Source organism: Malus domestica, chromosome 10 (assembly GCF_042453785.1).
Source record: "Malus domestica chromosome 10, GDT2T_hap1".
NCBI lineage: Eukaryota > Viridiplantae > Streptophyta > Magnoliopsida > Rosales > Rosaceae > Malus > Malus domestica.
The window spans coordinates 4,214,634-4,231,487 of NC_091670.1; the positions used below are offsets into that span (position 1 = coordinate 4,214,634).

A 16,854-nucleotide genomic window follows, 5' to 3' on the forward strand; every position below is an offset into this window, starting at 1 on the left:
GGAATGGTAAGTCCAAAACGGACAATAGCTTGCTACGGTGGTAGAGCGGGCCCGGAAAGTGGTCCGCCCCGGGCCGGGATGTGACAATTTGGTATCAGAGCCTAACTCTGGCCGTGGTGTGCCGACGAGGACGTCAGGCCCCTGAGGGGGGTGGATTGTAACATCCCACATCACCCAGGGGAATGATCCTTAAATGTATATTCTCATCCCTACCTAGCACGAGGCCTTTTGGGAACTCACTAGCTTCGGGTTTCGTAGGAACTCCGAAGTTAAGCGAGAAGGAGGCCAGAGCACTCCCAGGATGGGTAACCCACTGGGAAGTTGCTCGTGAGTTCCCAAAAACAAAACCGTGAGGGAATGGTAAGCCCAAAGCGGACAATATCGTGCTACGGTGGTGGAGCGGGCCCGGGAAGTTGCTCGTGAGTTCCCAAAAACAAAACTATGAGGGAATGGTAAGCCCAAAGCGGACAATATCGTGCTACGGTGGTGGAGCGGGCCCGGGAAGTGGTCCACCCCGGGCTGGGATATGACACTCACACCTTTATAAAAGTCTGAACTAATTTTCAATTCAAAACATTTCCAAAATAAATAAATAAATTATAATAAGTTTGTACCCATTAGCTTTTTTAAAAAATGTTTTCAGTTTTTCAATCTTATATGTACCCATTCATGTAATTTTTTTCAAATTTTTAATCTTAAAATGTACTTATTCTTAAATATACTAATTTGTTATATGTAAAATGTACCATTTATTTTATCTAAAATCTATTCAATTTTTTTTTAATCCATTTTTAAACATATATGGGTACATTATTTTTTTATTGATTTGAGAATGTATCCATTTCAAGTTTAATCGAAGAAATTTACTAATATTATTAAGCCTAATATCTTTTTTTTTTTTTTTTTGTGATTTTGAAGAATTTACCCATGTTTTGGTACAATAATTTTTTGGTTAATTTTGATGAATGTACCCATGTTTATATATATATATATATATATATATATATATATACACACACACACACAAACAATAGTATATTTATATTTTAATATTTTTAATCCCACAAATTATGGTTTTTATTTAAAATCTCATTAATATAAACAACTATAAATTTCAATTTTAATTTAAAAAATATAATAACATACGTAGAAATAAATTATCACATTAATTTCAGGGACTTCGATAAAAAATTGAAAACTAATAAGGTTTTAGTAAAATAATATTCATGGCTAGGGACTGCATCCAAAGTTTCCCATAAATAGGTCAATGAGACTTTGAGGTACACTGTAGATTAAAACAAAACAATTGATGACACAAACTAGGAAAGAATTCTTATTGGCTTGGGAAACACGTCAAAATCACGTGTGAAACCCTACCATCTTATTGTTGTACAGCCTCTCGCCCCTGCATCCCCTCTCTCTCTCTCTCTCTCTCATGTAGCTCCGCACCAATTCACAAACTAACCAATCCTTAAGAGAGATAGACGGGGTTTGAATTAGAGTTATCAAAAATAGAATTGAAATTGTTTTAATAGGCAAGCTGGAGGCAAAGAATTGTGTCAAAAAAGAAATGTTACTTTAATGTTTATTGAATGGAATGGACGAAAATTGGGTGAACTAAGACTAAAGGAGACGAAAATGGTAGTTTCAGAGGGCAAAGTGAAACGAGAATTGTTTCAGGGGGTAAAATGAGACTAAATAACAGTTTTTTGGGGCAAATCAATTAATAAGCCTAAAAACTGAACAACCCATGCAATTAGACACGTAAATGGATCAGGTCCTAATCTGGATCTGATGTAATTAATGGGATCCAAATCAAGATTACAATTTGATTGTCTGAATAAAATTTGAACCCTCAATAAAATTAAAAAGGGTAAATTACACAGTAGCCCCTCAGGTATTGAGGTTATTACAACCTCATACAACAACTTTAAAACATTTCACTTTCATACCTCATGTACTATTTTATTTCAAAACAACACCTCCGTTAGATTTTCCATCCAATGGACTGTTAAATGCTGACGTGGCTGCCACATTTGTGCTGATGTGGCTGCCACATGGCAAAAAAAATAATTTTTTATACATTAACAATATTATAATATTAACCCTAAAAAAAAAAAAAAACCAGAAAACCCGAACCCAGATCCCCTTCCCCACAACCCCACATCTCACCCCCACCCCCTTACCCATCTCTTCCTTCCCGTCCGTCTGTCCCCACCCCCTTACCCATCTCTCCCACTCTTCTTCTTCCTCCACACCAACCCCAACACACTCCCTGACACCCTTTTTTCAATTCCTTCATTCCCTCTCCTTCTCTAGGGTTTGAACTTCGAATTCCACCCATCTCCCCACCTCTTCCCCCGCCACCCTCTGCCTCCATGCGTCTCCTTCCCCCAAAATCCATATCCCTCTCCACCTCTCCCGCCTCAAAGCCCCCACCTTTAATCACTTATCTGCTTTTTTTCCACTAGTTTTCTTAGAAACCCCTGCAACCCAAATACCTACAACCCACTACCTGCAAAACCACAACCCACAACCCACAACCCAAATACCTGCAACCGTCGCCCGGGGGGGTCGCGAGCTTATCATCGACGGGAAGGGCAAAGGTGCCTAGATGGGTCGTCGCGGGGGGGGGGGGTCACGGCAGGTCGATCGTCGCGCCAGGGGGGGTGTTCACAGCAGGTGGGTCATCGTGGGGGGGGTCACGGCAGGTGGGTCGTTGCGCCGGGGGGGGTGGGTCACGGCAGATGGGTCGTTGCGCGGGGGGGGTTTCACAGCAAGTGGGTCGTCGCGAGGGGGGAAAGGCAAGTGGGTCTTCGGCGGGAGGGGGAGGGGTTTGGTTTCTTCTTCTTCTGGGGGAGTTACAGATAGGTGGGGGAAATGAAGGGGATTGGGTTCTGGGGGAGTTACAGATAGGTGGGGGAAATGAAGGGGATTGGGTTCGGGTTTTTCTTGTTTTTTTTTTTTAAATAGGGTTAATATTATAATATTATTAATGTATAAAAAATTATTATTTTGGCCATGTGGCAGCCACATCAATACAAATGTGGCAGCCACGTCAGCATTTAACAGTCCATTGGATGGAAAATCTAACGGAGGTGTTGTTTTGAAATAAAATAGTACATGAGGTATGAAAGTGAAATGTTTTAAAGTTGTTGTATGAGGTTGTAATAACCTCAATACCTGAGGGGCTACTGTGTAATTTACCCAATTAAAAATGAATTAGCCAGTCAGTGCCACGGTCTAATGGTATTCTTCTTCACTTGTGAGTGAGATGTCTTATGTTCGAATCTCGTAGATTGCGAATTCGATACCAAATTAGATTGCTCATTGTATGGCTTAGCAGAACTCCCCCTTCTCCTTAGTGTAAAATATATCGTTGTACTAAAAAAATCGAATATGGATCAAAGATGGTCTGATATGACAATAATCCAATCTAACTTAATATAACACATTATTTTATTTTCATATTATTTTGAATGTATTAAACATGTGGGTAAGAGTAATTTAAATCTTTTAAGCATTCAAAATACACATACTTTTTTTTTATTATACAACATGAAACTTTTTGGTTAAAAATAGAATTATATAATATAAGAAAAAAATTTTAATTTTTTTTTCTTGAGTTAGATCCGCATAGGTCTACAACTTAGTATTACAGTCTAGTGGTATTCCTCTTCACTTGTAAGTGAGAGGTTTTAGGTTCGATTCTCACCAGATGCATATTTGAACCACATTATTGTTAGCACATTGTGAAGCTAAGCTCACTCCTCTCCCTTAGTTTAGATAATATCGTTCGGCTCCATAAAATAAAATATAAAAAAAAAGATCCTCTTCGATCCGGACTTGATGCTTATCAAATATGGATCTACAAGTCAAATCAATATCCGAATAATATCCGAATTCAAATATGAATTAAGGCTTATCCGATTCGAATTAGACCCATTTATAAATATACATGCATGCAATTATGCCAAAATAGCTGTAGAAAAGAGAATAAAATTTTTACTATAAATGAATAAAGAGTATGAAATTTGTGAGTTCATTGGCGTGCAAAACTGTGAAAAGACAAATTTTAATATTTAAGCTGTCACGTAGGTAAACAAACTTATAGAAGAGCCACATTTGTAGAATATATTTGACAATGTTGTGAGAATGCCTTTTTCCCCTATATCGTCGTAGTTTATTTTTAAGAATTTTACCGGCCGGCGGTCACATGTAAGAACTTTCGGGTTTCAACAGAGAATGTGCCGTCATTGGCCGTAAAGGACACAGCATACGCTATATTGGCCGGAATACCAAATCAAGCCCCCTAAACACAAAACCCTAATCACAAATCATTGCATTATACACGAAACCAAAAATTTATGTTGGCAAATATTCAGTAGAGGGGAAAATGACTATAAGAAAAAGATATGGTGCAGCTCTATATGCTCATCAAATGGGGCCTAGTCATCACGAGCATAGAGTTCTAGCTCCCTTGGATTGAACCTTCTGAATTCTCTGTTGGATGCAGACCTGTTAATCTGATTGTCTTTTGTGGCTCGCGCTTTAGACTTGGGTAATGGAGGTAGGTTCTTGACATTCTTAGTAACACTTGAAAGACCTTCGACTGGGGAGAGGGAGAAGATCGGGCTTTCCTTCCGGCCTTCCTGGTTTGCACTGGAGGAGTTGCTACTTGTCGTGCTTCCTGGCTCACCTTCGAAATTTGAATCAACGGTTTTCTCCTGCTCCTGTAGGCCCTGTATACATATTACATAATCTTTAGTAATCACCCTGTAAACACATCTCTAATGTTTCAAGATCAGAAAGGTGTGCCAAGCAGTATAGGTGAGAGGGCTAAACGAGGTTCCTCGTCGATAAGGGCCGTATATTGTTCCTTCTTTTCTTTTTAATTGAACCTTTTCTTTTCCCTTCCTCGTACATGCATGACAGATTGGCTAGCCTAAATTAATTATGTGATTGTTTATGCGCCATAAGAAAAAAAGGGTACACAAGACGAGGGTCCCCTGAAGTCCGAAAGCAAGGAATTATATTTACCCGGTTGGAAGATGCAGAAATTTCTTTTAATTTCTCAGCAGATACATCTTGTCTCTGGCGCTCGCGTGTTCGAGACCGCCTTACTTTCCTAGACCTGAAAATAGCACAAAAATAATCAGTTACTCAAGCAACGAACTGGACATCAAATCCTCGCATTCGGAAATCATTTTCCAAGATCATTAAAGCAACAATAATGGTTTAGAAAATATTAAGTAGCACCTATAACAAGGTACTACCTGACTCCAGACGGTAAAACTATGCGTAAATGGTTTCAAGGCTTTGATCCATATAGGTTAATACATATTCTTCCTTTGGAACTACCACTTGAATTTGTGCTAATTAGCAAATAGCCTCCTCCGTTCACTCCAGCCGTCAACCATATAGGTTAGTACATACTGTATTCACATTCCTTCACATTCCACCATTTTCTATCCTTTTGAATGCAACGATCCCTTTACCAAACTAGATCAAAGGCCCTTTTTCTTGACCTTTATTTCCTTTGTGACCTTATCCTCCATGTCGACAGGGTTAAGGCACTCTAAATGAGAGTACTTTAATGTTGGTTGTTTAGGAGTTAGGGTTTTAACCATGGATCAAATAGTTTAAATCTTTAATTACATTTCATGGCATGCTTGTGTGCTTGTGTGTGTGCATTCATGGGTTTAGGACACAGGATCATGCATCCTTTAATCTGGTAACTCCCGAAATCACACACTGCCATACAATTGAAGGATATAGGTAGTGTGATCTCTAGATTCTCTACAGATTTGTGCATGAATACGTTCATGCACCTTCACATTTAATGCAAGCAGAATCCATCAGAGACGTTATTGGACGGAACAGGAAGAAAACCAAATTCACTTAGAAAGACATGGTTAATGACATTGAACCAATTAACAGGGTGTCTAAGTCATGCTGTTAAATACCTTCCTAATCGATCTTAAAGAAAAGAAAACATCAACTTACTTTTTATGCTCATTGGCTAGTTTCAATTCATCATCCGCATTGTAGATTACAGGTAGACCAGAAAGTTCACATGCTAAGGGGCTTCTGAAAAAGAACTGTAAACAGAACTCCTTTTTAGTATATAACATTCACAAATTAACTCACGAGTCATACGTGCACTTGCAACACAAATTCAACACCAAAAGCAAGAATTCATACTATATGTCATGGATGCCTAAAAACAAGAATCATAAGGAACAGAAGCTACTGGAAAAACATGTAGTTGGTAAAAAACTTTTCATCTTTCAATTTGTACTGACTTCGTTTTTCAGAGCCGAATATGCAGAGCCACGGTAGGCAGGATCTAAAGCAAGGAGAGTGCTCAACAGACCCAATGAAGAAATAGGGAAATCCTTGAAAGCTTCTTGAAGATTGGGTTTGTACGAACGTGGAGGTCTAAAAGTTGTAGATAGCTTCAGTCTTTTCCAGTAGTCCTCTGATGGTGTGCCACAAAGCCTGAAAATCCTATGAAGTTGCTCAACCTGAAAGCAAGTAGAATGTTGTTGAGCAACTAGCCAGCAATAGTAAGATCATAAACCCGTTCTTCTCACCTGGAAAAACACACACGCACATGCTCAACATTGAATTACCTCTGTTCTACCAGGCAGAAGTGGTCTCCCTGTAAACATTTCAGCCAAGACACAACCAGCACTCCAAAGATCAATGCCAACTCCATAATCTGTAGAACCTAACAGTAGCTCAGGCGCCCTGTACCAAAGTGTCACAACTCGGTTTGTGAGAGAGCGCTTAGGGCTTTGCACATAATAGTTTGCAAGCCCAAAATCTGCAATTTTTAGCATTCCACTTTTATCTAACAATAGGTTTGATCCCTTGATGTCTCGATGTATAATTCCCCTCTCGTGACAGTGCTGCATGCCTGAAAGCAATTGATGCATATAGCACTTGACCTGTGTCAATAGTTCATGTTAGAAACTGAGAGTCCAACCAATCAAAGCATCCAAATTAAGAATCCACGAGTTAGGAGAAAACTTAGACCTGTGGTTCAGTAAGCCCTTCAGGGCTGGAAATAATTCTTGTCAAATCTGACACCATGAAATCAAAAACAAGATAAATGCTGTACTGCATTCTTGAGGTAGCCAATCCTTCAAGCTTGACTACATTGGGATGATCCAGTTTCCGTAAAAACATAATCTCTCGTGCCATAAATTTAACACTCTCAGGTTCCGATGTATCAAACCGGACCTTCTTCAAGGCAACGATTTTTCCAGTGTCCCTGTCTCGAGCCTTATACACATTGCTGTAGGTTCCTTCACCCACCTACAACAGCAAAACATTAGGGGGTTAAAAAAAATAACACAAAGTTCGAACGCCAGCCTCTTCTCAACAATAATCCAGCCAACCCATGAATATATCTCCAAACAAAGAATTTATATCATAATTGATAAACTTCTAGTGATTTGTAAAGACGGGTAACCCCAAAATTGAAGTAAAGAATATCCAAACGTTTCCAATAGTTCGGCATACTTCACTTTCAAGATTTTGTTTTTATTCATTCTTCTTGATCTCTTCCCCCCTCTCGCATCACCCTTCTTAATCTTACGTTTTCCCCATGCACTTTTCTCATATTCTAAGCACGAAAAGTGAAAACTAAAACAAAACGTTTATCAAACGGGACCCTGCACTTTTCGATTGAATCCACAAAACAAAACCACACAAGAATCTAGAAAACTATCAGAACAATACAAATTCCAATCACTAATAAAGGAAGAAACACATGCATATCACAGTTCTAATGAATTCAAGTTGAGAGTGACAGTAACATAACAGAATCAAACCTTATCGAGCTTGTCGTAAGAGTCAGCACTCTTGGGAACCAAGCCAGCCAAAATCTCCCTCGAAATATTATCAGTGAGCCACTTGGGCCATCCATCCACCAACTCCTCATCCACAGAAACTTTATAAGAAACTCTCTGACTCCCATCATCTTTCTCTCCCTCGCTACCACCGGTCAACGCCGCCCCCTCATCCGCCGCCGTCGCCTTTTCATTGCTGCTGCCGCCACTGCCATGCTCGACATTTGAAACTCTGGCCTCACCCCTCTGCTGCTGCGGCTTAAAAGGGTCCCTATGGAACTGTCCAGTTGATCGTCTGTGACCATTAAGCGGCCCTTTTGCGACGTGCCCATTATCCAGTTTGAGCTTCTCTAGCCCACCAGGTGCGGAGCTGGTGAGAGGCTTGGCCTGAACTATTCCCATTGGCTTGTGGGTCGAGACCAGTCTGGGGTTTCTTTGAGTAAGAGGAGGGAGGAGGAGGAACGAGAGAGATGAGGAGGGAGAAGGAGGAACGAGAGAGATGAGGAGGGGTAGTAGGCGAATATGCGGGAATCTTGGCCGTCCATGGGCGGCAAATTGGAGGCATACTGTGCGGGAGAAAATAGAGGTGTTTTTGTCCTTGATTGCTTCCTTTCTTGCCTTTCTCGCTCAATTGCCAAATCAGGAGGGGTAAAAGAGGAGGGAAGGATTAAATCGACATGTGTCAACCATGTGACAATTACATCTTTTCTATTTATTTATTTATTTTATTTTATTTTTTTGGTCAAAGACAATATTTCGTCCTTTTCTATGTATTATTTTACTTTCCTTCTTCTTGACATTTGTTTGCAGACTAGGATTCTTCTATGCAGGGGCGGATGGAACTAGGGCCAAGGCGGTCTTAGGATTATTTGAGTTCGAAAAATATACGTATAAATGTTTTTTGAGGATCCTTCGATATGATTTGGTACGAATCATTTCTGTGTCTACTAGATATTTATGTAATACATGTTACGTATATCTCGATATATTGTGTTAACAACACTCGACAAATTATCTTCATATCACTTTTCAGATTGCTTCGGCATATGCCGATATTTATTGACATGTACATAACAAGCCCACCAAGTGAATAAATTGGTTTTTTAGAGTTTTGCGAGTTTGCGCTTTGTTCCTATTTAACATTAAGACCTTACATGATTCAAATTCTAAATCTGTCACGGCTTCTATCCATTAATCTTTTTCTTTTTTATTTAATTGTTGATGTCGTTTGACTTTATCATCTCCACTGTTTAACATATAATTACATGTTGTATTGATATGCTTACAAAAACAAAGATGTCCATCAACTCTTGACGTTGTTGAGGATTCAGCAACATGTATAATCTGAAATCAAAATCAATCCAAACAAGACAAGAAGTCCGAGTCTTGTTTGAATCGATATAGAGATGGATAGCAGCCTAAATAGTAAATACCAATCTTTTGTATGAAAGTTAAATTATTGGATTCATATGAGTTTTCCTAAGGAATTCTAAAGGGTGCATGCACTTCATGATATAACAAGCACTAGCGAGAGAGAGAGAGAGAGAGAGAGAGAGAGAGAGAGAGAGAGAGAGAGTAATCAACCTTAATTGTGTGTGTAAGTGATTGAGTCAAAGGAAAAGACAATTCATATCAGATTTTAATTCAAGCAATTCAATTATATAAGCATACAATAATTAATCCTAAAGTAACGACTTTTGAGTTTCAAATGGCAAAATGAGATTAAAATCGAATTTCAGAGAGCAAAATGATGGCTTTTGAGTTTTAAGAAACAAAGTGGGATCAAAATTGAGTTTCAGGGAGCAAAGTAACGACTTTTGAATTTTCGAAAATAAAATGAGATCAAAATCGAGTTCTAGAAAGCATAACTAAAAATAAACTGTTTTATACCAATTTAAAGAGAGACCAGTTTAGCTAAGCCATTAAATATATTTGCAATGGCTTAAAATGGTTCAAGGAGGAGCCCTTGAGGACTCGAGTCTTCCAATGCAGTAGACATTTATTTAGTTAGTCTTCTTCAATAATTAGTCACAATGATGTATATAATTATGGCTTAAAAAACTCAAGATTTAACAAGAAAATAAAACACCAAACAACCATGTAATTAAAACAAAAAATTGATACTTGACACGAAGGAAGTAGTCAATCATATATATATATATATATATATATATATATATAGGGGTGTGATATCCACACACCCTTTTTTACTTCTCCCACACCTTTTTGGTTTTCGGCAGTCGGATCAGATGAATTGAAGAAGATCAATTGATAAAAATTAACAAGGGATGTGTGAGAAGTAAAAAGAGATGTGTGGATAGCACACCCCTATATATATGTATGTAATCATCCAAAGTGAGTCTTGTATAATGCTAATGTGAAAAATACTATGTTCTAGTTTATGGAGTCAAAAACTTTGAATCGTACAATTACAAAACGACAATCGAATTGAATGACTTTTTCTAGAACGATCTTTAAATCATGATGAAGATAATGAACAATTTTGGTTATGGCATTTGTATGGTAAAATAATGATATCACATTAATGGTGAATGAGGGCTTTCTTCTTATTTGGAAGGAGTGAAGTGTTATTTGAATAAATAATTTTGGCCTGATGTTGGCACGTCAACATCTAAGTCTGAATGGAAAGATTTTTCAATATATCTAGAATACGGAACTGTATGCCATATATCATTCATTATACAAGCAAAAAAAAAAAATTTCTACTTATACAATAATATATGACATATGTGCTTGTGTTCCTAACAAATTGAAAAATCTTGACGAGTCCATTCTGGTGAGATAAGATGCGAGTGGCCCAGGGAGGGGCCAGGCCCCATGGCCTCAACCAATAACCTTGGTTTGGCTGCCCGACTGATGGGTGATCTCACAAGTCTCCCTCCCCGACCCGAAAAAGTAATAACCTTTCATCTGTGCTGTGTCTTGGGTTCGCCAGTTTCTCCCACGGCCAGACTTGAATCTTGATTGGTAAGAAACCCTCAAAGCCCTCGGCTCAGCCTCAAACTAGAAAATTCAAGTTTCTCTTAAAAGGTATTTGCTTTAATCCATTTTTTATTTTGTTTTACTTGTATAAAATGTGGGTCTTTCGCAAATAATGGTGAAATTAGACAAAAAATCGAATCGCAGCGGTGAAAATATATGAAACCCAGAACGGAGATACAAGAAAAAGGATAGAAAATGCAAGCTAAAGTTGATTCGTAGTTTCAATTGTGTTTTCTAATTTACATGTAAAATTAAAAACATTCAGATTTTAATGGTGGTTTATCTGCCCTGCACTTTCTGGTATTGTCTAATTGGAGTTGTAGATCATTTCTATGATGCTCTATGGATATTGTGGAATTTACCAATCATACCACTACCGAAACGTCGTCTTGTAGATGTGAGTTAGGCTAGTTGGCTAGGGTAGCGTCAACCTCCTCGCACCCAGTTTGTTCGCTCGTTGGCATATTAAAGTAGTTTAGAATATCGATGAGTGAGAGAAAGTCTTGTCGTGTTTAAGTTTTATGTCCATTATTTATTGAAATCAAAATGCGAATATTTAGTTTCAATCCATCAATAGCTACCTTGATTGCCAGAGACAGCTTTGAAAGTATGTAAATTGGAAAATGTTATGCTGTGATTCAGGAATTTTAGTCTGGTGAGATGTGTAACTATCAAGCTTGGGAAGACGATTCTCTGCAGGGTGAAGATTATGCACAGAGCACGGCAGATGGCGTAGATGTTGGGGAGACAAGGTGGGGAGCACGGCTGGCAATGTTGGAAGCGCGGATAGCTCGAGTGGAGGCTAGGGTGGAAAAACTGGAGGCAAAGATGCTGTATCTGCAAAAGGGAATGCGTGTTGTTTGCGCGCTGTTTCTGGTTACTCTTATCTATGCAGTTGTCAAGTAAATGTTAGGGGTGATTAGCTGGTTAGTTTCAGCTGTGTATTGCTCTTCTTTGTCTGTAAAATATGTAGTTAGGCATCTGAACTGATGATTCTCTAAAAGGTCGTACCCAGTGCACAAGGCTCCCGCTCTACGCAGGGTCTGGGAGAGGTGAATGTCGGCTAGCCTTACCCCCATTTTATGGAGAGGCTGCTCCCAATAACTGATGATTCTCTTAACTGCATAATTTTCTTGCATCGAATCGCAGGTTTAGGAAAGTGGTGTCTTTGTTCTTAACTTCTTATGATGCTTTAGAAGTACTTTTTGGTTTGAAATACGCGAAAACGAATGGAGTTTAGCCTAGCAAGAAAAAAAAACAAACAGGCGTTAACGAGTTCAACTCAAATCATCCTGCCATGATCTGCATAATCAACCTGCTTTTCGAGCTGCATTCATCTTGCGTGCTCCAAACATCACAAATCACTGCGCGGACTCTCGCTCACCAATGCTAGAAAAACAGTTCTAGATGGTTTGTGGTTTCGGTTTCACCTCTGACCTGCCTCTCAACCTTCCACCCATTTTATTTTGCCTTTCTTTCTGTTTACTTCAAAAGGAAACAAACTGAATACAAAAATGTTATCAAACGAGCTCTGGGGAACTTCTTCAATCGTTGAAATCCTGGTAAACATTGTAAGTAAAATACAGCAGCGTATGATAGCCGAGTATTTCTTGCAAATGAAATTTAAACAAATTACTCAACAAAGTTACAAGTGAAACAGTGAATGTATTTGCAGTCGCTCCAGAGACAAGAAGGTATTAAGGCTTTCAACATCCCACCGGGCCGGTGTATCATTCCAGATCCAGTATTCCGAAATTCGAAAGAAGTATCTTTACTTGATCAACAAAGTCCGAGCCAGTTGCATACTCCGTTAGCATTCCAACAGCAAAACCGAACATTGCCCATCTGTAAAGCCAAAATCACAAATACAAGAGAAGGAAGATCACAGATCAACAAACTAAACTATGCCACAAACATACAGACCCAAATGGGAAGCAGAATTCCTTTCTTTCTTGCCGGAAATGCAAGTCGTTTGGTTGAGGGATCCAACAGAACTAACAAAATCGGCCACAGAATGTAACTTGATTCTAATTTTAGATTCTATTTTCTAATTTCTAAGTAGGGGTGTTGGCGTGTAATTAACATTCGGAGTTTAGGCAGAGGTTCCTTAGTAATGATTAAGCAAATCTTCAAAACCAAATTTTCAATTCTTTGGCTTAACTTGTTAAAAACCAAATGACCGAAAACTGATAAATCAAATACGCTTCCCAAACAATATTATCTAGGTAAACGCAAACCTTCCTACTATCCCCGAAAGAGAAGGCAAGAAGGCAAAAACCCCTCTGATATTAAAACTTTTGATGTCACAACGAATAAGTAAACCTATAGAAGTCGGGTGCTTTGAGACGAAGCCTCTCGATCTCATTTATGAAGAACAAGCTGACTACAACATCAGTACTACAAGTAGAAGAGGCAAAGGCGAGATAGCAGGCTTGCTAATATTTAATCGAAAACGGGTGATTTAATGTCAACAGGTTCAATCGAAGGAGGGTAGCCAAAGCTAAAAGAAGTAGGATGCAACTCCAACTAAATGCATTTGACATACACCTTGAAAGAGCAAAATCCAAAGATATCATCGAAAGCCCGGTGAACTTATCATTTCGTTGGTTTCACACAAGTGAAGCTGCTCTTCTTTAGGTCTGATAGATACATGTGGATGCAGTTCTTAGGGTTTGCTATAAAAAATAAAAATAAAATTACTCATTTGATCAGCCATTTTTCCAGTAAGATTTTAGATTCATTTCAATTTTGATTAATCTTCACCTAATCCAATGATAATCCAGACAAACAAAACTGCATAAACCCAGATAAACAAATTTAAAAGCTTTTACCTGCCATTGCTAATCTCGTTCTTGCCAACAAAGCCAAAGAAAGGACCCTGGTTAGCAGCCTCAAGCTTCTTCTGCTTGAAGTACTCCTGAATCTCCTTAGCCTTCTGCCTCTGAAACTCCAAGGTCACCACATTCTTGTCCTCCACCATCGTCAGCCCGGAAACCTGGGCCGGATTCGAGGGCTGCTGAGGCGGTGGAGAAGGAGACGGAGGAGAAGGAGGCGTTGGTTTGAGAGGGGAAGACGGCTGGGAGGGTTCTCGGAGGGAAGGAGCAGCAGGTCTTCTGATAGGCCCTTCAGTCTGGGAGCTCTTTATGCTAATTTTTACATGGTAAGGCTTTGTTGAAGAGGAAGAAGACAGCATAAAAGAATGATTTGATGAACAAGAAGATGAATGTGAGGAGGAAGATGATGATGCAGGTGAGATTTTAATACAGGGAAAGGAAGATGCCACTGACATTTTTGTGTTCTTTTGCTTTCTGAGTAATTTGGGGTGTGTGATTTGTTTGTGTTATCCATTGAAGCAGATGGAGTTGGGAAGTGCTTTTTGTGGACAAGGTGTGGCCAAGTTTCTGTGTAAAAGGAGATGGCTGGCTTCCTTCGAATTCTAATTCTAGAGTCAGTTGGTCTTGTGCATGCAAGAGAAGTCAGGTTTGTTGGCTGGCTTGAGTTTGGCGCCTTACGGCTTTTCTAATCGAGAGGGACACGTGCCAGTTATCTGTCATTTTTGGAGAAAATAATAAGTGTTAATCTTAGTTTACTACTCTGAAGTTTTATGGTTTTTAACATTTAGTAAATGAAGTTTTTTTTCATCCTAAAATCATACCTTAAGTCTTAATTTTGGGATAGTTTCGTACATCCGTTAAGTTGGCTGTTAAGTCATCCGTTAATTGATGACGTGGCGCCCATGTAGACAATGACTAAGCGTCACGTGTCAATACGAGCCCACGTAGATATTAAAAAAAATTTAAAATTAAAAACTTTCAAAAAAATTAAAAATAAAAAAAGTTAAAAACTAAACCTAAATCTGAAATAGTGTTACTAGGCGCCCACCCCAATGTCTTATTTCTTTATCCACCTTTTTATAAAAAAAATTTAATGACATATTTACTCTTATTAAAAAGACTTTTAGACCCCTATTTATAAATTCATTATAATGTTCTTGTAGTTATAATAAAAAATAAAAATAAAAAAGTCCAGTAAACTTTTCCCATCCCCCTCCAACAACATTGAATCAGGGAAGTTGGAGATCTCCAACAACATTGATCAAAAAAAAGAAAACACACACACACACACAATTCAACTCATGGAATTAGGGATCATGGGAATGGACTAAGACTGTGAATTGCAAAGGAAGGAAGGAGGGGTCGAGACTTATGCATCGGTGAACCTAGAGATAACCAGATCCAACAACACATGCACCCACACGACGAAGAGTAGTAGGAGAAAGACATCCAACCTCCGACCTATTTCTCACATCTCTCTCCGATCATTTAGTTTGTTAGTCCCCCGTTTCTCTGTCTATCCCTTGCTTCTTTCTCCTCGTTCCCCTCCCGTTTTGCTCTCTTCGGTAGTGAGTATGAGCGGTCGATTGTTTATTTTTAATATTTTTTTAAATCGAAAAAGTATTTAGATATATTAAAGGTTATTTTAGGAATAATGGTGGGTGTAGAAATAACATATTAATTTTTTAATATTTCATAGTGGGCGAATTTATAATGTGGGTGAAAAAATAAAACAATGGGTGGGTTTAATAGCACTCATCTACAATACCCTTCATCCATTTCCTCTCCCCCATTTCTTCCTCACCATCGCCACCTTTCGTCCCTTTTCTCAGTGTTTCCTCCACTCTCTCTCTGTCCACCACCTTGTCCCGAGGCCACTGTCGATGACCAGATCCGGGTGCTATTTCCGTCGACTCCAAAAACAACCTCAAGGCGCGATGGGCTCCCAACTCCTCTTCCTATGAGACCCCATCCCCGACGTCTTCCACCTTTGATGCCTTTCTTCTCCAGCTTATGACAACTGCAAACAACAATCCATGCCAATTCTTGATGTTGTAGATGTCAAGAGGGTAGGAGATAGAATCATGGCAATCAAGATTGTAATAGGACAAGAACTTATCAATGTGATTAGTGCGTACGCACCTCAAGTAGGGTTGGATACGAGTTCGAAGGAGAAATTTTGGGAAGATCTTGGAGACTTGGTGCAAGGAATTGCTCAGACGGAGAAGTTATTTATAGGAGGAGATTTAAATGGACACGTGGGCAGGGAGACATGCAACTATGGAGGTTTTCATGGTGGCCATGGTTTTGGGGAGAGAAACGAGGATGGGGAAGCTATCTTGGATTTTGCAATGGCATATGATCTCTTCTTAGCCAACACCTTCTTTAAGAAGAGAGAAGAACATGTGATCACCTACAAGAGTGGGTCGTCAAAAACACAAATAGATTTTCTTCTAATGAGGAAAGGGGATCGTATAACTTGTAAGGATTGCAAAGTTATACCAGGAGAGAGCGTGGCTAATCAACATCGCTTGTTGGTGATGGATGTACATATCAAAAGAGTAAGACAAAAGAACAAGACTTGGAAGTGCCCAAGGACTAGATGGTGGAATCTAAAAGAAGAAAAACAAGCTATTTTCAAAGAGAAGGTAATCACCCAATGTGTGTGGGATAGAGAGGGGGAAGCTAGCCAAATGTGGGATTCCATGGCTAGTTGTATCCGAAAAGTAGCAAAAGAGGTATTAGGAGAGTCCAAGGGCTTTGCCCCACACCAAAAGGAATCTTGGTGGTGGAATGAGGAGGTACAAACAAAGGTGAAGGCTAAGAAGGAATGTTGTAAAGCCTTATACAAGGAGAGGACTGATGAAAATGGTGAAAGGTATAGAAAAGCGAAGCAAGAGTCGAAGAAAGCTGTCAGAGAAGCTAAGTTAGCGGCTTACGACGATATGTATAAACGACTAGATACCAAAGAAGGAGAGTTGGATATCTATAAACTATCTAGAGCAAGGGAAAAGAAGACAAGGGACCTAAACCAAGTGAGGTGCATCAAGGATGAGGATGGAAAGGTTCTTGCTACAGAGAACGCGGTTAAAGACAGATGGAGAGGTTATTTTCATAATCTTTTCAATGAAGGACATGAAATGAGTGCTTCTTTAGGG

General features: G+C 39.1%; 2 protein-coding genes and 1 long non-coding RNA gene across 3 annotated transcripts; 1 reads left to right on the forward strand and 2 right to left on the reverse strand.

Annotated features, from left to right (window-relative positions):
- Positions 1-4,327: 4,327 nt before the first annotated feature.
- Positions 4,328-8,484, reverse strand: LOC114827510 (probable serine/threonine-protein kinase At1g54610). Its single transcript, XM_029109403.2, has 7 exons — positions 7,842-8,484; positions 7,042-7,323; positions 6,636-6,953; positions 6,306-6,527; positions 6,007-6,101; positions 5,041-5,134; positions 4,328-4,742 (listed from the first exon to the last, which is right to left on the reverse strand). Exons 1-7 carry the CDS (start codon positions 8,259-8,261, stop codon positions 4,449-4,451), a joined length of 1,725 nt encoding a protein of 574 aa, XP_028965236.1. The 5' UTR covers positions 8,262-8,484; the 3' UTR covers positions 4,328-4,448.
- A 2,233-nt stretch (positions 8,485-10,717) lies between these two features.
- LOC108170682 (uncharacterized) lies at positions 10,718-11,865 on the forward strand. The gene is made up of 2 exons (XR_001787129.3): positions 10,718-10,910; positions 11,505-11,865. It is a non-coding gene; the product is annotated as an uncharacterized lncRNA (long non-coding RNA).
- A 514-nt stretch (positions 11,866-12,379) lies between these two features.
- LOC114827511 (light-harvesting complex-like protein OHP2, chloroplastic) lies at positions 12,380-14,409 on the reverse strand. Its single transcript, XM_029109404.2, has 2 exons — positions 13,694-14,409; positions 12,380-12,707 (listed from the first exon to the last, which is right to left on the reverse strand). The coding sequence occupies exons 1-2, from the start codon at positions 14,149-14,151 to the stop codon at positions 12,593-12,595; spliced, it is 573 nt and encodes a 190-aa protein (XP_028965237.1). The 5' UTR covers positions 14,152-14,409; the 3' UTR covers positions 12,380-12,592.
- Positions 14,410-16,854: the final 2,445 nt, after the last annotated feature.